Genomic DNA, 27,122 nt, shown 5'->3' with positions numbered 1-27,122 from the left:
AGTGAAAGGGGCAGAGCTAGAGGAAAGGAGATAGAGGGGAAGTGAAAGGGGCAGAGCTAGAGGAAAGGAGATAGAGGGGAAGTGAAAGGGGCAGAGCTGGAGGAAAGGAGATAGAGGGGAAGTGAAAGGGGCAGAGCTAGAGGAAAGGAGATAGAGGGGAAGTGAAAGGGGCAGAGCTAGAGGAAAGGAGACAGAGGGGAAGTGAAAGGGGCAGAGCTAGAGGAAAGGAGATAGAGGGGAAGTGAAAGGGGCAGAGCTAGAGGAAAGGAGATAGAGGGGAAGTGAAAGGGGCAGAGCTAGAGGAAAGGAGACAGAGGGGAAGTGAAAGGGGCAGAGCTAGAGGAAAGGAGACAGAGGGGAAGTGAAAGGGGCAGATCTAGAGGAAAGGAGATAGAGGGGAAGTGAAAGGGGCAGAGCTAGAGGAAAGGAGATAGAGGGGAAGTGAAAGGGGCAGAGCTAGAGGAAAGGAGACAGAGGGGAAGTGAAAGGGGCAGAGCTAGAGAAAAGGAGACAGAGGGGAAGTGAAAGGGGCAGAGCTAGAGGAAAGGAGACAGAGGGGAAGTGAAAGGGGCAGAGCTAGAGGAAAGGAGACAGAGGGGAAGTGAAAGGGGGAGAGCTAGAGGAAAGGAGACAGGGGGGAAGCGAAAGGGGCAGAGCTAGAGGAAAGGAGACAGGGGGGAAGCGAAAGGGGCAGAGCTAGAGGAAAGGAGACAGAGGGGAAGTGAAAGGGGCAGAGCTAGAGGAAAGGAGACAGAGGGGAAGTGAAAGGGGCAGAGCTAGAGGAAAGGAGACAGAGGGGAAGTGAAAGGGGCAGAGCTAGAGGAAAGGAGACAGAGGGGAAGCGAAAGGGGCAGAGCTAGAGGAAAGGAGACAGGGGGGAAGCAAAAGGGGCAGAGCTAGAGGAAAGGAGACAGAGGGGAAGTGAAAGGGGAAGAGCTAGAGGAAAGGAGACAGAGGGGAAGCGAAAGGGGCAGAGATAGAGGAAAGGAGACAGAGGGGAAGTGAAAGGGGCAGAGCTAGAGGAAAGGAGATAGAGGGGAAGTGAAAGGGGCAGAGCTAGAGGAAAGGAGACAGAGGGGAAGCGAAAGGGGCAGAGCTAGAGGAAAGGAGACAGGGGAAGTGAAAGGGGCAGAGTTAGAGGAAAGGAGATGGAGGGGAAGTGAAAGGGGCAGAGCTAGAGGAAAGGAGACAGAGGGGAAGTGAAAGGGGCAGAGCTAGAGGAAAGGAGACAGAGGGGAAGTGAAAGGGGCAGAGCTAAAGGAAAGGAGACAGAGGGGAAGTGAAAGGGGCAGAGCTAGAGGAAAGGAGACAGAGGGGAAGTGAAAGGGGCAGAGCTAGAGGAAAGGAGATAGAGGGGAAGTGAAAGGGACAGAGCTAGAGGAAAGGAAATAGAGGGGAAGTGAAAGGGGCAGAGCTGGAGGAAAGGAGATAGATGGGAAGTGAAAGGGGCAGAGCTAGAGGAAAGGAGATAGAGGGGAAGTGAAAGGGGCAGAGCTAGAGGAAAGGAGACAGAGGGGAAGTGAAAGGGGCAGAGCTAGAGGAAAGGAGATAGAGGGGAAGTGAAAGGGGCAGAGCTAGAGGAAAGGAGATAGAGGGGAAGTGAAAGGGGCAGAGCTAGAGGAAAGGAGACAGAGGGGAAGTGAAAGGGGCAGAGCTAGAGGAAAGGAGACAGAGGGGAAGTGAAAGGGGCAGAGCTAGAGGAAAGGAGACAGAGGGGAAGTGAAAGGGGCAGAGCTAGAGGAAAGGAGACAGAGGGGAAGTGAAAGGGGCAGAGCTAGAGGAAAGGAGACAGAGGGGAAGCGAAAGGGGCAGAGCTAGAGGAAAGGAGACAGGGGGGAAGTGAAAGGGGCAGAGCTAGAGGAAAGGAGACAGAGGGGAAGTGAAAGGGGCAGAGCTAGAGGAAAGGAGACAGAGGGGAAGCGAAAGGGGCAGAGATAGAGGAAAGGAGACAGAGGGGAAGTGAAAGGGGCAGAGCTGGAGGAAAGGAGACAGGGGAAGTGAAAGGGGCAGAGTTAGAGGAAAGGAGATAGAGGGGAAGTGAAAGGGGCAGAGCTAGAGGAAAGGAGACAGAGGGGAAGTGAAAGGGGCAGAGCTAGAGGAAAGGAGATAGAGGGGAGTGAAAGGGGCAGAGCTAGAGGAAAGGAGACAGAGGGGAAGTGAAAGGGGCAGAGATAGAGGAAAGGAGACAGGGGAAGTGAAAGGGGCAGAGTTAGAAGAAAGGAGATAGAGGGGAAGTGAAAGGGGCAGAGCTAGAGGAAAGGAGACAGAGGGGAAGTGAAAGGGGCAGAGCTAGAGGAAAGGAGACAGAGGGGAAGTGAAAGGGGCAGAGCTAGAGGAAAGGAGACAGAGGGGAAGCGAAAGGGGCAGAGATAGAGGAAAGGAGATAGAGGGGAAGTGAAAGGGGCAGAGCTAGAGGAAAGGAGACAGGGGAAGTGAAAGGGGCAGAGCCAGAGGAAAGGAGACAGGGGAAGTGAAAGGGGCAGAGCTGGAGGAAAGAAAAAACAGAGATGGGGAAGGGAATAGATGGGGTGGGGGCTAACTGGAACTAGAGAAGTCAATGTTAATGCCACCTGTTAATGACGGAATATGAGGCATTCTTCCTCCAATTTGCAGGTGGTCTCAGTCTGGAAGTGCACGGACCATGGTCAGTCATGTCAGCAGGGAACTGAAATGAGTTGTCACTGGGATATCCCTGCTATTGCGAGGGACAGAGCTCAGGTGCTGAATGATGCCATCTCCCTGTCTTCATCCAGTCTTTCCAATGTAGCGGAGACCACAACTGGAGCACCGGATGCAGTAGATAACCTCTGCAGATTCACAACTTAAGTGTTACTTTACTTGTAAAGATTGTTTGGGGCCCCGAATTTTGTGGTGAGGGAGGAGGTATGGTCCAAAGTGTAGCTCTTCCTGGAGCACAAGGGGGCGATTGGTGGGAAGGGAGGAGTGGACTAGGGGGTCACGGATGACCACTCACTGCCTGATAATACAGTGACAATGGTTTCACTCTCGACACAATGTCAGTACCTGTAGCAAAATGGAAACATGATCAAACAATTTCAAAAATTGAGCTTGTAGAAATAGGTTTGGGAGGGCATGTGGGAGAGAAAAGGAAAGCTTGAGATAGTGCTTGTGGGTATGTGACAATTAAGTGTCCCATTTTCAGGACTGAAGGCAGCAAGTTATGAATGGGGTTGGGTCATTGACAGTATTGGTTGACAATTGGTGGGATGGGCATAGATCAAAATGAAAAAATGCACTAATGGACAAACTCTGCAAAGATAGAAGTGATATTAGAAAATGGTACAAACTAAAGGACAACAAAGGAAGAACTGGGATGAGGTTTATCACGGTGAGCAAGGGAGGGACAAACCAATAATGCAGAGGCGCAAAATGGGTAAAGATAACCATATATTGTCAAGAAGGGACGGTGCAAATAGACAACAGTATTGCTGGAACTAGAGTGGCAGCAGAGAAAAAGCATGAAACAATTTTGTCACTACAAAACTGACAACTTATTGATCCAAATAGAAGTAAACTGCAATGATTTAATAGGCATGATAGAAGTGAGGATGCAAAATGACAAAGTACAAGAATTTAAATAGACCTGAAAAATTAACCTTTTAAGAGATAGTGAACATGGAAAATAGAAAAGGGAACCATAATAAACAATGGAATGCATTTTAGCTCAGAAAATTAAATTTGTGTTGAGCTGAGAAACAGCAAGGCTCAGAAAGGATTTGTACAAACTCTCATTCAGGAAGTGTAAGGCATGGTAGAAATTAGAAAATTATAGGCAAATATAACAGTGCTAATAATCTAGGGATATTTCTATCTGCACATATATTGGACAAAACCAAATTAGCAATAACAATGTGGAGGATGAATTCACACATAAAAGATGTTCTACACTGAGGAACCCATGAGTGAACAAGCCATTTTAGATCTAACACTGCAAAACAAGAACAGGATCATTGATTAGCTGGTAATTATGGAGCTTCCCATAAGAAACACAGATTGTAATAGATTTACATAGTACAGGTATCTAAAGAATGTGAATGCTTTGGTTCAGTATGAAATCTGAACGAAGCAAATAGTGAAGCTGGCAGTTTTCTTTACTATTGATAGGTTTGTTCAGTCTATATTGGATTTTTAATTAACTCACAACTATTGTATCATTCTTGTACCTGCACCCCTAATTTCCAAATTTATATGATGCTCCACACTTCCATTTTTGTTTGGGTACCTATCTTTATGTCCCACAAATGTTTTCTGATCCTTGCAGCTTCATAACTCCAGTCAACCTGTTTCTACTTCTTGATGTTCTGAACCTGTATCATTTTTTTTTCTTCTGGCTTTAAGCCACTTTTTGTTATCAGAGTTATCTCACTTACATTTCTATTTTGCTGATCGCTTCTGAAAATTAAGTATTCTCAAATATTTAATTCCAAACTTTAGTCACTTTGAAACCATGTCTGTGTAATGGCTATTAGATTATTAATATTTACTTTTATTTGTCCAATATTTAGTTGTGTGCTTTCAGATAAGGAGTTTTCCATTACTTTCTTTTTACCATTTATCCTTTCTCTGACTCAAATTCCATGTATTCTATGAAACAGGCAAACACATATGTTAACACAACAGACTTAGAAATCTTAACTGCTACACAATGAACAGTTATTTCTCAAGAAGCTGAACACATTACTAATTCCAAGGTGTGAGAAACTTTAAAGAGAGAAGACATTCCTGAATTACCATGGTCTACTTAACAGTTTGAAATAAAGAGATCACTTCATCCTCATCTTCCTCTGGACTGCAGCTTTCACAGATCTTCATTATTAATAACTTAAATATTATTCTTATTTACTCTTTATACATACCATTGCATATATTTTAGTTGAACACATTAAATAATCTCGTACCTTTTGTTTTCAACAGCTAATTTGTAGAGTGCATAAACAATCTCTGCACAAGCCAATACCGCACCATGACGAGTGTTCAAATCAATGCCCGTTGCTAAAGGTAACAATTGTGACAAAGCTGCAAAAAAGATTTTACGCATATGAAAAGATATGAAATTAAAATACATCAATTATCATTCAATCAATATGCCATGACCTTTTTGTTTTTCAAGCAAATGGCAAAATTCCATCCAAAATCTTAATTCTTAAATGCAATTTAAAATGTTTTAAATTTACTTTGCTTTTGAATTCAACTTAGTTGACCAGCATCCAAAAAGAATTAAAGTAAGGAAGGATGCACAGCATAATACAAAGTGAAAATTCAAATATATTCAAATATTCTTGTAAAAATGCCTGAAGCAAGAACAAAAACATAACAGCAGATTATAAATCAGAGAATGACACTTCACAGGAGTGCTACCAAACAAAATAATAATCTGAGCTGATTCAGGGCAAATGACGCTAAGTTTGATCCAAGAGATGGGGATTGAGGTCATCAATGACGCAGTACTGTAATTAACATAGGCAATACGCTAGAAAGTAAAATTGGAAGATCACTGAACCTTATAGAAAGTTGGATGGCATCAGAAAATGGCTTAAAAAAATTATGTCAAAGGTAATGAACAAACAGTAGTTGAGAATCAACAAGGCAGCAGATGGAGAACAGAATTATTGATATGGACAGAATGCCTTTAATCTTCAAAGTATTAGTTGGACAAAATTTCTTATATATTTCTGAATGTTGGACAAGCAATCTGACATTTTGTAAAGGGTGCAGTCATCCATTAAAAAATGACATACATGAAGTTATCAGCACACATGGAAAATTAGTGGTTGGGTGATAATGTCAACAGGAAATATGTAATAAACAAATAAGAGCACTCAATAGATACATTTCTAGGGATACCCAAGATAATAGTGAGGCAACAGAAGAAGTTTTCAAGGAACTGTTCTTTCACTCTGACTAGAGAATTAAGTATGAAACCACGCAAGTGTGGTCCCACCCAGATGGATGACAGCTGACATGGTGAGTCATGTCAAAGTCTGCAGAAGAACAATGGGAAAGGATAATTTATCATTGTTATTGTGAAATAAGATGCAACTTCTGACTGAATGAACTAGTCATTTTCATACCGTCTTAGGGCCAGTGCCTGTTTGGAAATATACTAATATGGAATTCTGAGGAAGGTGGAAATGGATAAGAGAGGGTGAGGGATGGCCCTTGGGTGGAGGGCAGAGAGCTATTATTAACAAAAAAGTAAACAGTTGGGTGGTAGGTGGCTTGGTGACAATAACCTTGAGGGAGATCCATCAAAGAGGGACAAGATGAGCAGGAAGAGAGCTTGAGAGTGAAACAGCAAGAAACGGGACAAATATTCAAGCTAAAGGCTATAAAATGGGGAACCTAAAATAATAAACAGAAACATATAAGGAGGTCAAAAAAATGGTACACACAATTCTACAGAGAGTAGAGTGAATTCAAAATGCAGGAGTAGTTTTTTTAAAGGAATAATTGGCGTAAAAATGAAAGATTAACCACATTTTTCAACAAGAAAATCGAGGAAATTATATTGACAGTTGAAGTAAGAGTCAGGGCAGAGCTCTAAAAATGTGATTTGATAGCTTATTACTAATGTTATAGGCCTTCTGAACAATCAAAGAAATATGACACCACTTTCTACAACACAAAAGAATGGCATACCCTCTCATCAATAGGTACACTTGACTATCCAAATTTGTACAAAATAACAGTTAGTTCATAGAGAAATCCAGACTACATCATTTGAAAATGAAGAGGATAAATCAATATATTCCTTAAGGCATCATTACCAGGAGGTCATCAGGGGAGAAAATGTATTGCTCTCAACAGACACCTGAATCACAGAAGGTGACCCAAGTTTAATAATTACCCAAAAAAATAATTTCCTCAGGTAGGCAAGCCAATGCAGAGAAAAGGAAAAGGGAAGAGGAAAAAAGTCTCTCAACAGCTAATTGTTTAAAAAAATGAAATGCATTATCATGTTGAGGAAAAGGCATTTGATCTTTTAGGTCAAGGATAGATAAATATTTTAAGGAAATTTTGAGAGAAAGCTACAAAGCAACAGGAAAAAGCAAAAGTGGAGATGCACAATGGTAACTGCATAATGTTCAATTCCATTTCAACAAAATGTAACAGCCCATGCCAACCAACAGCAAGTCCTGGACCATATTCAATCATGAACAGATATGTCCTCTAAACGCCAGTAATCCGAGAGAAATTTCAACAAGGCAAAAAGATGCATCCTCTCATTTTGATACAACCTTGGAAATGCTCAGTGGCAAAAGACTGGTGTAATTCAGGTCTGTTTCCTTCATTATAAGCTAATCATTCTCTCAAAGTAATATGATAAGAACAGTGACTTTGGAACGCTGTAATAGTAAGAAACTTTGAAACTAATTTGAGAAAAGTGATCATACTTCTTGGATAAGAATGAATTATGAAAAAGATGAAATGTACATAGAGAAACAAAGGAAATTGAATAATGTGCAAGTTGTTTTTTTAGACACATCTTAAAGATAATGGAAGCATTTTGTTAGAACCAGAACCTCAATGGACAGCATCCAGTGACTGGATGGACTTGATAGTTATAAAACTTGATACCGTGCAGGTTAAAACAATGAAGAAAGTTTTTCAAAGATCAAGACAAGAACTCAGTTTTTTTTTCTGTTTGGACATATTCAGAATTGTGTTTAGTTTTTTCACTTTAATTTCAATTATGTCAGGACAGTCATGTAAACCAGTTGTTAGCATCCTGTGCATTATTAAAAACACTAGCATTTAAAATGAATGTCAAATCACCATTGTTTGCCATGTATTCCGGAGAGTATGGAGTAAGATTATGGAGAGTCTTTGCTGTAAGCTCTCGAATGGCACTGTGAAAACACAAAAACAATCAATTATTTTACAGAACAAGACATTTTATTTTCAATTCTCATGCAAAACTAGAAAAGATATGGAAATTCCATTTCATAAAACTCTTACATATCAAGCTATACATACTCCTACATAAAATGCACATATCTTAAAGAAATAGAGTAAAAATCCCTGATGTCCGGAATTCAAACAATTGACAGCCACAAGCAACCAGCAAAAAAAAATTGAGGAAAATTAAAAAAATTTAAATCTATAAACCTCAAGAAATTAATGATTTATTTAAAGATTTTTATTTCAATTTATATAGATCTGAGCCTAGTTGTGAGGAGACTAAAACTGAGAATTTTTAAAATCTCAAGTAAGTTTACTTAGTTTGCATTATCGGGATCAAAGAGATTTAGATGCTCCCTTTATGTCAAGAGAAGTTAGTGAGATATTGAGTTCATTGCAGAGTGGTAAGTCTCTGAGGGAGGATGGTTTTCTTCCTGAATTTTTAAAGAAATTTAAAAGCCATTTAATACCCCCTTTTACAGAGATGTTAAACCAAGTGGCAGAATCTCATTCTCTACCAGAATCTTTATCAAATGCATATATTAGTTATGCTCAAAAAAGATAAAGATCCATTAAAGCCTGCATCTTTTTGACTAATATCAGTTTGAATGCAGATAATAAAATTTCTAAAATTTCAGTGAATAAAGTAGCTAAATATTTACAAATTTAATTCATATGAATCAAACAGGGGTTGTTGAACAGCAATAATGTTGCTAGATTGATTAGTTTAATTCATTTAGTTCAGAAAGGGGTGCCTTAACTGTGGCAGTAGATTCCGATGTACAAAAGGTTTTTGATAGTTAGAATGGGATTTTTTGTTTAAGGTATTGGAAAAGTTTGTTTTTGAACCGACATTTATAAATTGGTTAAAACTTCATATAAAAATCCATCTGCAAAAGTAGTGACTAAAGGACAAATTTCTACCTCTTTCAATTCACTAGATCAAGCAATAGATAGGGATGTCCTCTATCACCAATTTGGCAATAGAGCCTTTAGTGGAGTTAATAAGACAAGATTTTAAGAGCATAAAGGTTAATCAAGAAGAATACAAATTTGTTTGCTGATGTTGTTTTGGTTTATTTGATAGACCCTATGAATTCATTGTGTCAATTACACATAAGATTGAAAGAATATGGTGAAGGATCTGGGTATAACATTAATTGGGACAAAAATGAAATTTTGCCCTTAATTAAGGGTGATTATACTCAATGTAGACCAGTGGTTCTCAACCTTTTTCTTTCCCCTCACATACCACTTTAAGTAATCCCTATGCCATTGGTACTCTGTGATTAGTAAGGGATTGCTTTAGGTGGTATATAAATGGGAAGGGAAGGTTGAGAATCACTGCTCTAGACTCCATTGTCACTGAAATATTTTGCTTGAGAAAAATTGTCATTGGTCCATTTCCTTTGGAATTATAAAACCGTGCACATAACGAGTCAATTGGGTACGATTAAAATAGTGGTTTTCAAACTTTTTCTTTCCACCCACATACCACCTTAAGCAATCCCTTACTAAGCACAGAGCACCTATGGCATAGGGAATACTTAGTGCTATGTGAGTGGAAATAAAAAGGTTGAGAATCACTGTCCTAAAGTTAAACATTTTTGGTTGTAAGTTGGAAATTTTTTGGAACGAATAACGGGAGTTAAGTTCCCATAGGATCCAATGCTGTTTCTGTTGAATAATATTAGAACTATAAGACCTAAATTGAAATTAACTATGTATCAAATTGAATTTGTACAAATTAATTTAGCAGTTTCTAGGAAGTGCATAGCTGTTACTTGGAAATTGGACACAGATGGAGAGATGTCACGCAGAACTTTGTAGTGTAGTAACTGTGTTGATCTGCAAAATGAAGAATGAGAAAATGATCAGACGTAGTCAACTTGAGGTTCAATAAAAGTCGTTTTCTCAGTCACATGCAGCTTTTTAAAAACCTGTGTCTTTTAAATGACATCTTCATATTGTGATATCATGACGTTGCTCGGAACCTCCTGAGCAAGTTCAATTAAGCCCCCAGTGAGCAGATGCAGTGATGGTAAAATGTTTTCAAATAATTTGATTCAAAATAAAGTAAAACGCTTTACATTTCTATATTCATGCAAGTGAAGTTTGCTCAGTGTAAGTACAATATAATATTTTTGTCTTTTAAACTGTCTATTTCTAATGCAGGTGTATTAGTTAAGCATTAATAAGAGCAAGTCTCAAGCAAATGAAAAATTCCCATAGGTGCCAGATTATGAGGGGTTTTACTGTACATGCATGCATCACAACTCTTGCGATTTTACTGAGATAAAAATCTTTTCTCAATTAAATACAAACTGTTCTAGGATGCACATGAAAATCTTAAAATCAGAGAAATTGGAAAGGTTTTTTGTATTGATAATGCAAACCTTGCATTTATTATCCCCTTTGATTCAGTAACCAAATAAGTTTATCGGCAGAAGTCCAGAGAGCTTCACAGCACGACTTTACCGAAAGAAAAACGACGACATAAAAAATAATAATCGTCTAGAGTGAATATCTAAGTACAAATAATTAGTTTAAAACTTGGTGCAATTTGGAGATTCATTTTTAGAGTGTGTTATAAATAATGTGCATAAATTCCCATCAAACTCGCTTGTTAATTTCTCTTCAGCAAAGACAAAAGCAAATCTGACATCCTACTTCGCAAAAATCCCACCTGCTCTGAGTTTATCAAATCACTCCAAAAGAAACAAAATGATGGTTTTCAACTTTTGATCATCTCATTTGCTCCTCAGAAATGAATTATAGCATGTTTCATACAATTAATAGATCACACACATGAAATCAACATTCATAAAATGGAGTTGAATTTGTGTACTTCCAGCTGATTAACTTTATTTGAATCAGATTATGAGGGGTTTTTAGAAAATATCTGCATCGTGTCGTCTTTAAGTAGAAGATTCAGATTTTTTTGGAATACTTTATTTATGTTTTAACCACCAAATAAAATTTACAATACAAATCTTTATACATGATACATGTGTAATGTATGCATCTATCCATCCCACCCCATTCCCCCTAAAGCCCCAAGAAAGAAGGAAGGAAGAATGAAAAAGATACAAGATGAAAGAAGAAAATCCAGAAATTGTCCAGGGAGTCCTTTTCCAGAAATCATATTTACCATCAAATAAAGGAGGTCACCAAGGACTGAGGTTACCAGAGAAATGATTAAACATTCATTCCAACACTCTGCAAATATGGGCACCATATTTTCCAATGTATATGGTATCTATTCCTTAAGCTATATTTAATTTTCTCAAGTGGTATACAACTATGAATTTCTGCATTCCATCTCTCCATTCATTAAGTCTGTATCTGATTTCCAAGTTATAGCAATACATTTCCTAGATACTGCTAAGGCAATTTTTACAAACATATTTAATTTTAATTTAGGTGTAATACCTTTAATATTACCTAACAGAAATACCATTGGATCCTGTAGGAATTTGATCCTTGTTATTCATTCTACTAAATTATTCACATCAAACCAGAAAGGTTTTACTTTAGGACACTGCCAAGTAAAATGCAAAAACTTACCAACCTCTTGTCCACATGTAAAGCACAAATCTGGTAATGTATAGTTCAATATATGTAACTTTTGCAGGGTAAGGTATAACTGATGTTAGATTTATTGTCAGAGTACATAGATTACATCACATACAACCCTGAGATTCTTTTTTATGGCGACGTCAACATGCTGTGGAACAAGTTTTGGCTATTGTACCATTCTTGTTTTCTTAGTGCACATTGATCTTAGTTCACCACATAATTATTGTTCTTCATTTTGAAAGACTTAACGAGAAACACAGATTAATGTTTAGTGAATATTCAGAAAAAACTGAGGGTGCAAAGTTGCTTAGTTGTATTTGGATGGTGTACAAGCATAAACAACAACAAAGCACACATAATCCCAACAGTATCCAAACTAGCACTTTCTCAAATCATTACAAATTTTTTAAAAAATTACTTACCAATCCCAATGATTAAATTTCTTGTATATCAGATGATCAATCAAAGGATGAGTATACTCAGGAAATCCAACAATGTACAAACTGCAAATCACACATAAGTCAAGGGATGTAATTCACTATTTGTACAGGTAGAATGGAATGTATCAGAGTCATCAAGATTAATCACAGGAGAATGAAAAGCACTAAGATTGTACATAAATATGACCGTACAAAATGATGACAGCAAATATAAACATTTCAGAGAAATGAACAAAGCCTCATTTATCGTCGTAGAACAAAATGGCACAGCACAGGTCCTTCAGCCACATTGTCTGTTCCGCCTGTGATGCCAATTTAAAATAACCCCTTTTGCATGCAAGTGATCTATATCTCCATCCCCTCCCTGCCCATATATCTGCCACAGTGCCGTTAAAGTTGCTATTGTGTCTGCTTTTACCACCTCCCATGTTTGAGAAACCACCACTCTATGTATTGCCTTGCAAATCTCTTTTGAACTTTTACAAGTAGAATCCTAAATCTTTTGGCTTCTAATATTTGATCTTTCAACTCTGAGATAAAGATTCTGACTATCTACCATATCTAAGCCTCCCATAATTTTATATACTTTTGCGTGATTGCCCATCAACCTCAGATGGTTTCAGCAAACAACCTCTCCTTATAGCTAATACACTCCAAAATACTCAACATTCTGATGAACTTCTTTTGCATCCTCTCCAAATTCTCCACATTCTCACAATAATGTAGCAACCAGAACTGGGCACAAAACAACAAATATGGTCTAACCAAGGATTTATATAGCTGCATCATAATTCCCAACTTTTATACTTCTATCAGTCAGGGCATTGAATAAGTAAACCTTGTGTTTTCTTTACCAGCCTATCAAGGTGGTTTCAAGTAATTACAGACATGCATCCCAATATCCCTCTCCACATCAATGCTCCTAATGGTCCTACCGTTTACTGTTATACTTTCCTGTAATTTACAAAATTTGAAATCGTAAACTTCACAGTTATCCAGATTAAATTCCATCTGACATTACATACCCATTCTTCCAATTGATTAATATCCTGCTGTATTTTTGATAACCTTCCTAACAATCTGTAACTCTACCGATATGGAACTTGCAAACCAAAGATGGACCAAAAATGTGAGGTGTCAAAAAGCAACTCCAGGTGGTTCCATGGGTATTGATTTTATGCTGATAATGGATCATCTTCAAATCAAAGTTTTGATCTGAGGTACACTGTGCACATGAGTAAATTAACAATTTTATACTATCTTCCTTCATTATTTGAAAATAAAATAACAGTTAATGCTGCTCCCTCACAGCTCCAGGCACCCATGCTTACTTCTGGGCAGCTCAGTTAGTGTAGTGGTTAGCGCAATGCTGTTACAGCACCAGCGATCGGGAGGGAGCAGGGTTCGAATCCTGTGTTGCCTGTGAGGAGTTTGTACATTTTCCCTGTGTCTACCTGGGTTTCATCCGGGTGTTCCAGTTTCCTCCCACCCTTCAAAACGTACAGTTGTAGGTCAATTGGGTATAATTGGGCAGTACAAGCTTGTGGGCTGAAAGGGATTATTACTGTGCTACATATCTAAATTTAAACTTCTGACCTCAGGTCTGCTTGTGTGAAGTAAGCACGTTCTCCCATGATGAATGAGTTTACTTGAGGTGCTCAAGTTTCCTCTCTCATCCCACGTTGTTAGATTGACTGGCTATCTTTGTGTGGTTGAGGGCAAAAGATTCAAAATGGAGAGCTGGTGTGCATAAAGAAACAAAGTACAACACGGCATGGGGGACTATATGAGGAGAAATTGGTCTGATGGGAATACGCCACTTTGAGATGGTATGGTTAAATGGTCTCCTTCTGTGTTTTATTCAGTATTGACTTCAGCAAATGGGAAATTTTCCACTGCAATAAGAAATTTGTTCTTCATTTTGAAAGACTTAACGAGAAACACAGATTAATGTTTAGTGAATATTCAGAAAAAACTGAGGGTGCAAAGTTGCTTAGTTGTATTTGGATGGTGTACAAGCACACCTAAACTACAACAAAGCACACATAATCCCAACAGTATCCAAACTAGCACTTTCTCAAATAAACATGTACACCTGCTTATTTGTAAAGATTTCTGACCAGTTCACACTGAGAGCTAACCAGAAGCAATACTAATCCCCACATATTTACACCAACCATTCATTAATAAAGAGTCACTGACCTTTATTAAAAAGTTAATTCAAACTATTTCTTAGCATTTTAAAGTTAATATAAATTTATCGAAGGACAATGTGGTTTTCAACAATTCTTCAAAAAGTGTATTTTCACTGTTTTTCAATATCTCTAGGCTCCCTCCAACCTCTGGTTTCTGTTAGCAACGCACCCCCCCCCCCCCAATGTTTCCCTATGTCTCCTTTCTTCTATCTCTGTCTCTTATGGTTTTTAAACAGTTGTTGCAATAATTTCCCGTCGATACTTTTCACTCTGTAGTGGCCGTTCACACAGGAAGGACGTTTACATTAGAACACCTGAGACGCGATAGTTTCAAAGCCTGGACGTCGGTCGACATCCATCGAGACTGAGACCCTGCGTGCATCGTACAGCATCATTGCGCCAAAGTTGCCAGAGTACATTGTATTCATTAGCCCATTGTTGTGGATGGCCTGCATTTCAGTTTAAGCTGCAGACAGTCCACAAAAAATGTCTAGGGCTGCCGGAGGAAAAGCTTCAGAACGGGAACGAGTTGCTAATTTCTGTTCCGAACCTTTTACACAGCCTGTATTGCGGGAAATTTGTGAATTTCTGTGTAAAAACCATAAACCTCTCTTACCTTTTCCATCTGTCTCCTTTCACAGAGCCAAATGCAACCTCCTCCCCATCTCCAATCAATTCTCTCTTTTCTTCTTCCTGTCCTCTTATCGTATCCAATTAACACCTTTTATTTTCCATTCTTCACTTCTCCCCAGCCTTGCAATATTGGTACCGGCTTGATTTTTACTCATACCATGAGGAAGTCTCAGGCCCAAAACGTTGTTAATATATCTTTACTTCCTATAGATGCTGTGAGACCTACTGAGTTCCTCCAGTATTTCTGTGTTTTTAATACAATTACAGCATCTGCAGACTTTCGTGTTTCATTCCTATCAGGGCCAGAGCCTTAAATTCTAGCAGTTGAGGCACAATCCCTGGACATGTATCTTTCCGGTTTATGGGTGGCCGCATCATCAATGCCTCCAGGACATCAGGATCCACAAAGTGCAATTTCTACTGTGGGATAAGCATGGGTGTAGGCAAGCCACATCAAATCTGATCTAGGAAATATATTTCATAACAGAATATCCTGAGAAAGTGCACAAGCCTTGAAGCTTACCTAATATTCAAAAAACACTTTGTCCGATTTCCAACTGCAAAGTAATCAGCTGCAGTGAGAATCTCAATTCCATGTGGAAATGTACCCTGCCAAAAACAAATCATTATCCAATTATAGGAAATAAACATTGGATTCAAGTTAAAAATGCAGAGATTTGGAGAAAAAAAAATAATTTTACTTTAACTGCAAACTATACATCATAAGTTGGGTGCAGCGAAGAAGGGAACTATGACTATCCAGCATACTGAGCAATCTTAATGTCCATCACTGCAGTGCAATGCAGCTCAAATTCTGAATAACCAAATACAGTGAATTTTTCTCATCTTACAGGAAATGCATTATTTTTGGATCATTTTATTGAGGAAAATTATTCAAAGGAAAGAAAATATAGAAGAAAGAGGGATGTCAAAGGGATAGCAAAAACAAATTTTCTTGTGGACAAAATCTGGGTTGTCAGTTAATAGGGTATAAATTGGGCCGCAATGGCACATAGGCTGAAATGGCCTGTTACCGTGCTGTCTGTCTAATTTAAAATTTAAATGAAAACTGAAAGAAGATGAGTCTGAGTGTTTCATGAGACAAATTATCAACTTCAAAACATTCACATTACATCCACAATCCCCTCAACCTTTTTGAAATGAAACAGTAGTCATCGGCTGATCATACTAAAGTCATTCTGAAATGTTGTGACAATCTTTAAAGCCATTCAAATTATTCTGCCTTCCACTCTATGATATACCTTCTCTTTTGTCTTCTTCTCCTTAACCAAATGTTTAACCTTCTGGTTTGGTATGAGCAGCTAAGTCAATGCTTAATTCATGGTTTTCTAAATATTTCTGAATGGGGCTTTTGCAGAATGCTACACTATACAACAAATGCCCAACCCTTAGTTCTATGCATTCCAGTACAATACTCCTGTTCAAATAAGAAATACTAAACAAAAAGTGAAGTAATGACGTCAACACTTTCTCAAACAATTGAAATTGACAGAATTTTAATTATGGATTTACATTTGTTTTGATATTTGAATGAAAAATGTGTATAGTTCATTAATAAACAAACATGAATCCAGTTAACTCCAAACTAAATACTAAATGCATCCCTCACCACCAGAATCGTTTTGAGTTACCAGAGCCAAGCATGCATTTTAATGCTCTTAAGATTTCAGCCACATCTGAGCATTGATGTGAATTATTTTGATTATTGTTGAAAATTTCTTACACAATGGTTCAGAGGTTAAATCTTACGTCAATGCGAATTATTCAATCATTCAATGAGATAAAGAGCTTTGCTGGCTATCTTTTAAGGTTAGGTAATAGGTTATAACGTTATGTTATTGTTGAACTGTGGAGAACTATTAGCGGAGGCCACTGAATCGGAGGTGTATTTCACACAAGAAAGGAAGTCTCCTTTTCCTCAAAATAATGTAAAGCATTACAAGCTGAATGAATAAATGTTTGAAGGATCTGGTGTAGAAACTCTAACAGCAGCTGCATAATATTCTAACAAATGTTATTCAGAAGTAATTCTGGGAATTAATTCAAAATTAAATTGTCAGATTTTGAATTAGACATAAGGAAGAAATCCACAAATCCATAAAAAAAAACCATAAAGAGAATTGCACCTCTAAGTGAGGACCTGGAAATGAGAGATTGGTGTACTACTGTATAACCTTGCACTTTCTGCAGACTTGCAGCCAGCACAACTGGGCCAGTTTTACGGCTATCTCCTCTGCTTTTCTGTTAGAGCTCGAAAATTATTTGGGTATGAACTTGACAAATTAAATTCCAATGGGATCCATATTGATCAATTGCCTGAATTGATTGAGCAATGTTCAAAATAACAGTACCTGCCTCCCAACGTTCTCCTGGAAAGCTGCCTGAAGTAAAAAAAATAAACAGTATGAGGAAAAAAAAACATACAAAATGTATTAAGGAAATCACAATAAAAGTTACTCAATTCTGGAAATCTAAAGCTTCATAGTTAACAACCAGAATTACAGTACTCTAAAGGTCTATGAAGTTTAACAATCTGTTTTGTCAATAAGACTAGATTGTAACTATGGAGATGATCCAGTTCCGTCACTACAAATAGAAGCTTGAAAAAAATGTCAAAGACAGACATTGTAACCGAGACTCTCCTCACCCCTATTATTGCTTGATGGAGGAAGAAAAAAAAAGAGAACTTAATAGTTTGATGTTGGGTAGAGGAGATAACAAGATATTTTCTTTCCTCATCCATGGAAACACACACCTGCAATGATCCATTCCCTTAACCAGCAAGATAGGGCCTATTTTTGCACTCCATGTGACAGTATTTGCCAATTAGCAAGTCCCAAACTTTAATTAAAGTCCACACAAGAGTGAATATAAATGGTTGTTTGGAATTACTAGTCACAGGCAGCATGGTTTAGTGACATAATCTTTTGATCCTCTTTTCAATGGAGAAAGAATGGAATGAAACTGGGAAGTAAGGATGACTTTTATTTATCCTCAGGTACAATCAACCAATTGTTGCCTTGTAATCTATTGAGAGACTAATTGTGCAAAAGATGGATGCTATAACATAAACAACTGTCTACTTTATATTTTCAGATAGCTGGAATCAAAACTATGTGCAAAACAAAAATCTATATGGAGATGGGAACACTGAAACTGAGTGATTTTATCCAGCAGTAAATGATTGCAGATTCCAAGACCTACAACATAATGTGTGATTCTATTTATGTGCAGACATAAATACACCAATATTTTAATGGACTTTTAAGTAATCATTCACAACTCAAATGGATGCTCTATTTGGCTGATCATGTTTTTCAAAAATTTCTACAGTAAGCAGAGCACAGTTGAAATTCATGGATTGGAAAGAAGTTGCAAGATGGTAGAGTTGCGACTACACCTGGCGAAGTGCATTAACAGGATAAATCTGAATTGCGTTACTATACCAGAAATTATACCAGAATTGCTGTATTATACCAGAAAATGAACTTTGAAGGCAAGCTAATTGTTTCCTATCGGATTTCATTTGGCAACTTTAGAATGACCAAATAAAGTCTGCCAATAATGCTGATTACAGATGGTTCAGAACCTCTACATTGACTGTAGCTCTGAACAGAAATCAGATTGAACATTCCAATACTGAAATTTATTCTTTCCTCTTGATGCCTTCAACCCCACCATCTCATCTCTTTTGAAAACCCCATCATTTCATTTCAGAGAGACCTCATCTCTCTGACAATCTGCCATCCCTGACTAAATGCCCCATCCTTTAGTGATAGCCTGTCAGAACTACTCCCCAACCAACTTTCTCTTCAATTGACAAAGCAGAGAGAGAATTGAAGAAGTTATTCTATCACATCAGAACCTTTCCTTCAGTAAGCCAAGGTAAGAATTCTTGCAATCTTGAGCACTCTTCATGAATGCAACACGATATCATTTTTAAGATGAAACAAAATATGAGAACGATCACAATGATTTGTCAAACAGCAAGTAGCATCTCTGAGATCTCATCCACATTTAATGAACTTAAGCTGAATACTTACTGAGGCAGCTCTTCGGCAGTTGACATTCCGATCAAATACTGCTGTTATCACCAAAGAACTAAATGAGAAATGTAAAAATGGACCGAGTTAGATGGCTTTCAAACTGAACAGCCTATATTTCCTTGCATTAAGGAACAATAATTTCCAGAGACCATTTTTAGATAAAGAAATTATTGCACAATAAAGTTCTCCAGCAGCATGCAATTCTTTCCAAACTTAAGCAAAATTCAATGGAAACAACTACAAGAAGTCATAGACTTCAGTGAGGACAATTAATTCAGTCTAGGTGTTGGTCATTTAAATGGTAGATTGAAAAAAAACGAAGTGAATGTTAGTCTCGTAGAGACTGCCACAGCAGTGCTATCAAATAAATGCACACTACTCCCAACTGTTAGCAGAATGACTTTTATCACACAATCTTTTACGTCACGTCCAGTTCGGAAGCCTAAAACCAGAAGTGACATCACAACACATCCACGAAGCATCTCGACAGTGTGTGCTTCTGCCCCAAGATTTCTGAAGACCTATGCCATCTTCTCAGATGTGTACACTGCGGCAATTCGGCCCACCCCGGTCCATGACTGCTCAGCCCACTACACCATACTATTTCCCCCCCCACATCCCCAGAATCATCACTGAAACATGCACATGCAGTAGATCTCTGAACCTTGGGGAAGGATACGGCATAGGTAATGATAAGTCTAAGTGTGCTGGCTTTAAATGGTCCACCATGAATAAGTCCCTTCTCCTGCCAATGTCCAATGTGAACACTACGCTGTCACACCGCAAAACCTTGAAAGATCAGTCATATGGTCTTTGTAGTGGATTGCCCTGACCTTGCTGAAGGAACATGGGAAGGAGGGTCACCATAGTGTCTCACCGGAGGAGGGTTTTGTGCAGCCACCTAGACTTGAAGTCTCTGCAGAACATTAAACTCAGAATCGGCATCTGATCGGTCAAAGTGCAGGTCACCTGGGACAGTCAGAGAGACCCCATAAACCATTTCCACTGATGAAGCGGGCACATCTTCCTTCGGCGCAGTCCTTATCCCCAGTTGTACCCAAGGCAAATGATCCATCCAATTGGGGCCTTCGAGTCTAGCTTTCAAGGCGGACTTAAGGTGTCCGTGGAAACATTTAACCAACCTGTTTGACTGTGGGTGATAGAAATCTGCCAAACCAGTCTATAAAAGGATGACGTAAACTGGGACTCATGTTCTGATGTGATGTGGGTGTAAACCCCAAATCATGCCACCCAGTGGTTGAGGAATGCCTGGGCACAGGTTTCGGCACCACAGGCAGGGAAAGGAATGGCTTCCGGCCACTGCACAAGATGGTCGACCACAGTGAGCAGATACCTCATGTTCCTGCTTACTGGTAGAGGACCAACGAGGTCGACGTGCACGTGATCGAACTGGTGGTCCATGGGAGAAAAATTTTGCACTGGGGCCTTTGTATGTGTATGAATTTTGGACTGCTGACAGGCTACACAGGACCTGGGCCACAGCGTGACATCCTTTCTCAGCCCATGCCAGACAAATCTCGAGGACGAGGCACACCATGGCTCTGATGGAAGGATGGAGTCAAATAGGCGCCATTGCCAGGGTGGAGGGAGAATGGGGCGGGGTAGACTCGTGGAAGTGTCGCACAGTAACGTGGGGCCCTGTGGGTGTGATTGAAAATCGATCACTTTCAACCCTCTGATTGCATATCCTGATCTACCAACTTCACCAAATCGAGGCCACCACTAAGTGTACATTTGGAGGGTTGGGACAATGCGTCAGCCACAAAGTTTGTCTTCTCCGCCAAATCCCAGATGTCCATGATGAATTCTGAGATAAAAGATAAGTGCCGCCGTTGTCTGGCAGTCCACGGATCAGAAATCTTCTTAAAAGGCAATGTCAGAGGCCTATGGTCCATATAGGCCATAAACGGCCTGCCCTCCAGCACATATTGAAAATGCCTCACCACTAGACAAAAGGCCAACAGTTCCCGATCAAATACATTATATTTAAGTACAATTTCCAATGGCCTGAGGTGCTTGCTAAAAAAGGCTAGAGGGCCCCAATGATCTTGAACGAACTGTTCCAACACAGCACCGACCGCCCATGGGGGTGAAGTATCAGGATGCGACACCAATGCAGCTTCTGAGCACATCCTTGGGCGCCTAAAATGCAGAGTCCCCTTCTGGGGTCCAATGAATGTCCTTAGGCCTACCCTGGAGCAATGCAAACCCAGAAATTCCTGAAATTCTCTAGCTGTGACCAGTCTGGGGAAGCACTAGATGGTGTTGACCTTTTGTGGAAGAGGCTTCACCCCCTCAGGTTTTATATGATGTCTCAGGAAATCAATAGTGGTTAGGCCGAATTGACACTTAGCAGGGTTCATGGTGAGGTCTTATTCCTCCAAAAGCCGAAAAAGATGTGACAAATAGAGTTTGTGCGGCTGAACATCTGGGCTGGCAATGAGAAACTCGTCGAGGTAGATAAACACAAAGTCCAGGTCTTTGCCGATGACATCCATCAGTCGTTGAAAAGTTTGGGGCACAACCGGGAGTCGATCTCCACAGCCGGCAACGACAGCTGCAGAACACCTGCAGCAAGAAGAGACCACAGAAGACAATGGAAACAAGAAAGAAGAGAAGGAAAGGGCAACAAAGAAACAACAGATGGCCAACCCAGAGGAAGAAGAAGAGGAAGAGGAAGAGTACAGTGAAATAGAAGAAGAAAAGAAAGGCAAGATAAAGAAGGTACTTTCTCTTATTAAAGGATACATGGAGTCATTTAAAGAATGGCAAACACAGGAATTTAATGATTTAAGAAAAAGAATAAACAACACAGAAGAGAAAATGAATAAAATAGAGATGACCTTAACAGAAATGGGAAAGAAAATGGACAAGATGGAAGAGCGGGCAGTAGCAGCAGAAATGGAGGTAGAAGACTTAAAAAAGAAATTGGAGGAATCTAATAAAAAAACTAAAGAGACACAAGAACTACTAGCTCAAAAAATAGATACAATGGAAAATTATAACAGAAGAAATAACATAAAGATAGTGGGCCTTAAGGAAGATGAAGAAGGCAAGAATATGAGGGAGTTTATAAAAGAGTGGATCCCTAAGACCCTAGGATGTCCAGAACTACAGCAAGAAATGGAAATAGAAAGGGCACATAGAGTATGGGCCTCTAAACCACAACCACAACAAAAACCAAGATCTATTGTAGTAAAATTCCTAAGATATACTACAAGAGAAAAGGTATTGGAGAAGACAATGGAAAAAGTAAGAGAGGGCAACAAACCACTGGAGTATAAAGGGCAAAAAATCTTCATTTATCCAGATATAAGTTTTGAACTCCTAAAGAAGAGAAAAGAGTTCAATACAGCAAAGGCGATTTTATGGAAGAAAGGGTATAAATTTATACTAAAGCATCCAGCGGTATTGAAAATATTTATTCCAGGACAACAAAACAGACTATTCTCGGATCCAGAAGAAGCACGAAAATTTGCAGAACAATTACAAAAATAGACTGAGGGAGGAAGACGGGTAATGAGAGTAAAAATGATCACGATTGATATGTATGCGGGTAAAGAGGTATAAGAGTGAATAGAGACAATGTGCATACGTGAATGTATCTGTACTTAGAGGAAAATATAGATAGTATAGACAAGAATTAATAAGGGAAGGTAATGGAATAGAGAGAATAAGGAGGGAATTAAAAGAGTGACCTTTGTGATATATGAAAAGTGAAATCTTTTCTGGGGGGGCGGGGTGGGGGGAAATAGCGGTCACTGCAAAATCAGTTGACGCTTGCGAGTGGATTCGCAAATCCAAATGGAGAGGGGAGATGTGGTTGTCCGACAAGGGATAAAGGACAACTCAGGAGGGGAAGGGGAGATTGGGGATAAATAAGATAGAAATAGGAGAATAAGGAAAATGTTGGATGTTGTAGGAATGTTGTCTGGTAAAGAGTTGAAAATAAGAAAACAGAAATGGAAAAGGAGGAAAGGTAATGATGGAAAAACGGAAAGAGAAGATAAACAAAATATAAAAGGGCTACGCTGAACTACATGACTTTAAATATTAATGGAATACATAACCAAATTAAAAGGAAGAAACTACTAAATTTAAATGAATAAATGTATTCCATTAGAAAAAATAACATATAGGTTAAGAAATAATATTGAAATATTCGAACAATAGCGAAAACCTACAGGGGACAAACATTACCTAAGTTGATGGAAGGAGAAGGAAAGAAAAGAATGGACTCAGTAGAATTTCTGGTGTATTTTTGTTGAATGACAACATTGTCTGACTGGCTTAATGCAACCTAGATTGTATACCTAAAATGGATGAGAGGGGGGGGTGGGGGGGTGGCTTGGGAGGAGGGAGGGGGGGGGAAGAAAAAGTCACTGTATATGTGTGAAAAAGAAATAGTGTATATCATGGCTAATGTGATTTATGGTGTGAAAAATAAAAAATTTAAAAAAAAATAAAAAAATAAAAAAAAAGTTTGGGGCAGATTTTTGAGGCCAAACAGCATGCACAGAAATCAAATAAGCCAAATGGTCTGATTATGGTAGTTTTCGGAACGTCCACTGGGTGTACTGGAACGTCCACTGGGTGTACTGGAATCTGGTGATATCCTTTTACCAGATCCACCTTGGAAAAAACCTGATGGCCGTCAAGGCAAGCAGCAAAGTCCTGTATGTGTGAGACAGGGTATCTTATCTGTCTGGACCGTAACATCATTCAAGTGATGGTAATCACCACATGGACACCAACCGCCCAATTGCTTCGGGACCATATGCAAGGGCAATGTCTAAGGGCTATTTGAACGTCAGATGATTCCCATTTCTTCCATAGCTTTAAACTCTGTTTTAGCTTGAAGATATTTGTCAGGTGGGAGTCTTCTTGCCCTGGCATGAACAGGTGGTCCTGTAATTTCAATGTAATGTTCAACTCCATGGGCTGTCAAGGTGCTACGGAAACTGGTGGATAAAAGTGACTGGAACTCAGCTAATAATGCAGTGTATTCATTTGAGTCTAGAGCGTGCACTCCAAAAGAGGCAAAAGAGCGATTCCAGAGCACAGGGGGTATGTTTGGAATGTGGTGGCATGGACTAACCGACCACATTTCACATCCACCAACAGCTCATGTGCTCTGAGGAAGTCTGCTGACCCACTGTGGTGATCACACAGTTCCTTCCACATGGATGGTAACCTGGCACGTGCCAAAAGTGCTGATGGACATTCAATTGGCCGCCTGGAATGGGGTCCCCTTGGGCCTGTGCGTTTTCTCAATGAACAAGGATAGCACCAGGCTGAATTTCTTGTGTCAATCAGAAATTCTCTTCGATCATGGCAGTCTCACAAGTACAAAAGGCCAATTCGAGCGTCAGCTGCCGAGGCCACTCACGACGGCTGGCCATGTCATTTCCCATCAGGTCTTTCGGCCTATTGGCCGGGTAAATACATGGAGGCACACACCTTCGGGCATTTCTTCCCCAGCAGCTGTGATAGAAACAACAGTCTCTTCTTTTATCAGGATGGTCAGTCCTCTTTGGTTGCGCTGCCGCCACAGGAGGTACCAATGGTTCTGGAGCCGCATAGGGCACTGGAACAGCACCTTCCGAATATATTAGCTGCATGTGCACCACGCTCTGCTGGGACGTGCCATACAGCCTATCAGCCTCCTAGGCAACTTCATAGGAGTCATTGAAGTCCATTCCGGTGATGGCAGAGACTTAGTCGGAAACAGTCAGTGTGGCCGTGAGTGAGCATAATCATTTCCATCATAAGGTCCGAGGGGCTCCTGTCACCCAACCCCTGCAAATTCAGAGCCCGAATACCACACTCGAGCTTGCTGAGCTCCAACGTGTCCAGTAAAAATCGACAGAACTGCTTATATTTCTGGTCCGCTGGTAAGTTGTCAAGGTACTGGCTCACCTTCACAGCCGTATTGGAATCCAGGGCAATAACCACATACCCAGAATTTTTTTTTTTCTATCTTCAGAGACAATGTCTCTCAGGTTAAATTGAGCTTCAGCTAGTTGAAGCCAAGCCCTTGGCTGGTGAGCCCAAAAGGGTGGGAGATGAACCCCCACAGAATTAATAGCAACTGCAGCTGAAGCAGCATCCTGCATGGCGACCAAGTTGTTGAATAGGTTCCAATGTCGTTGGAACCCATTGGGGTCACAGCAGTGCTACCAAATAAATGCACACTACTCCCAACTGTCAGTAGAATGACTTTTATCACGTTCCCCACCCTCTTTTGCGTCACTTCCGGTTCGGAAGCCCAAAACTGAAAGTGATATCCACGAAGCATCCCAACAGTGTTTCTGCCCCAAGACTTTGGACGGCCCACATTATTTTCTCAGGTGAGTACACCGCAGCGATTCGGCCCATCCCGGGCCTGCTCAGCCCGCTACAGTCTGTGATCAATTTGGTTAAACGTTATGTTGGAGATGAGTCTTTGCCATTAGACAATTGTTGATGTCATTTGGAGAATTTTACTTTGGCAATTCCAAGTGCTTACAAAAATCCCACCAGAAACATATGAACAAAATTGAAGATTCAAGATTCAGCCTCAACTGCTTCCTTGAGCAGAGAAAGTCAGGGGTCAAATATCCCTCTTTGTACTAATTGGCCTAGAAAGGGAACAACTTTGTTCTGTTGTGTTAGTTGAATTTTCCTTCCCAAAACCCAAGTATAGAAATTTCTGGACCCAAATATTCAGAATGAAAGCATTGGGGGGAAAAAATTGGGTAGTTGAGGATCAAAGTGCCAAACCAAAAGCATCATTCAAGCCTAAGTTTAATTGCTCCTTTAATTCCACACATTTAGAATTATCCCTTGTTCTCTCAGATATGTTACAGTATCTCTTGAGCAGATCTGGGCATTCAAATGTTTTAACTACACTCAAAAGATCAGGCCAGACCACATCACATGCAATTAGCACTGCTAATTTGAATCATTATTCAAATTGTTTTTTTTTGCACTAATTGATTTATTTAATGTCTTTCTAAACCTTCCACCCACCCATGGAAGAGCTCATAGATTTTAGGGTTTAAGGCTACAGTGCATCCACCATCCGTAGTTATACTTCCTCTTGCCTTTGGCCAACAAGCTAGCCTGCCAATGGGCATGTACCTGTGCCATGCATGAACTTGATTCTCTCCTAATCCTCAAATACTATTCAAGTTTTATTTCAACCAGAAGTCTCACATCTACCCCACCTGCCCCATTTAATAGGTATCAAACAGACACTGAAAGTCACATTCTGCAAATTTGAACCATATATTGAAATTCCAATGAAGTATTGAGAATTTGTTGGACCTGTTCTTCTCATACAAGGCATGTAACCATTCTGCATTGCCAGAAAAGATCCTGTGGCACAATTTTGCAGAGCAGAAGGATCCTTCTTGCCATCCTGGTCAAACAGCCTCACTTAGAAACATGCCATCTTCTCCTTACAATATGACTGACTGTCGCATTCACTCACATCCTACTTTGCAATTAATGACATTTCCAAAAATCTTCACTAATTGGAAAAGTATTTTTGGATCTTGTCGTGAAATGCATTCCATAAATGCAAGCCTTTCTTCTTTGTCAACGCAAGTTAGCATGGTAAACAACAGCTATCACCAAACTCCACCCTCCAACATCACCTCATGTACTATCTCATCTTTCCTAAAGATCTTCATCATTTTCCTTAAAAATATTTTGGTTCTCATCTTTGCAATCATTTATTTCGTTAAATGCTTATGTAAAGAAATAAGCATCTCACCTGCAGCCCAAATTGCTCAGTATTACACTGAAAAAAAATCCCTCAATTGCTTTTTATTCTTGCTACCCTGTTGAATATTATTTTAAAATAAGTATGGAGTTTCATAGAAAAAATTAACAATCTACAGATGTAACAACATGTCATACTTCTAGTACTTGTTCAGCTACAGGTACAATTAAAATTCATTTCGCATTTTAAAGCACAAAGTATAACTTAGGTTTTGTGAATCCCCACAAATGGAAAATGTGGAAGAAAATAAGCTGTTTATCTGAACATATTATCTAAAATCAATTTTTTTTTTTTTGCCTGGCGCATGAGTTGGAATTTCAACATTCCACCACTAAAGTGTCAAAAGTTCAACCATTGACTCAACTGACAAGGAGACACCTGCCTCTATTCAACTAGTTTTGCAAGTTGCTCTCTGGGGCGGTAACTGAAAAAATAATGTCAATTTATTGCAGCAATATATGAGGGCAAAATCTTGTCATTGCAGGTATCAGAGTGG

At 39.5% G+C, this 27,122-nt stretch overlaps 1 protein-coding gene across 3 annotated transcripts in view; it reads right to left on the bottom strand.

Annotated features, from left to right (window-relative positions):
• tbcd (tubulin folding cofactor D) overlaps window positions 1–27,122 on the bottom strand; it is a 249,163-nt gene that overhangs the window by 80,519 nt on the left and 141,522 nt on the right. For all 3 annotated transcript variants that reach the window (XM_069929534.1, XM_069929536.1, XM_069929533.1), the window contains exons 15-20: window positions 18,835–18,892; window positions 17,143–17,172; window positions 15,294–15,379; window positions 11,925–12,005; window positions 7,798–7,871; window positions 4,920–5,037 (exon numbers count right to left, since the gene is read on the bottom strand). In XM_069929534.1, coding sequence (XP_069785635.1) covers window positions 4,920–5,037; window positions 7,798–7,871; window positions 11,925–12,005; window positions 15,294–15,379; window positions 17,143–17,172; window positions 18,835–18,892 — 447 coding nt within the window. The remainder of the gene's footprint in view (window positions 1–4,919; window positions 5,038–7,797; window positions 7,872–11,924; window positions 12,006–15,293; window positions 15,380–17,142; window positions 17,173–18,834; window positions 18,893–27,122) is intronic.

The sequence above is a fragment of the Narcine bancroftii genome, chromosome 3, assembly GCF_036971445.1.
Source record: "Narcine bancroftii isolate sNarBan1 chromosome 3, sNarBan1.hap1, whole genome shotgun sequence".
In the NCBI taxonomy this organism is placed as follows: domain Eukaryota; kingdom Metazoa; phylum Chordata; class Chondrichthyes; order Torpediniformes; family Narcinidae; genus Narcine; species Narcine bancroftii.
This window is presented reverse-complemented; position numbering and strand designations above follow the sequence as displayed.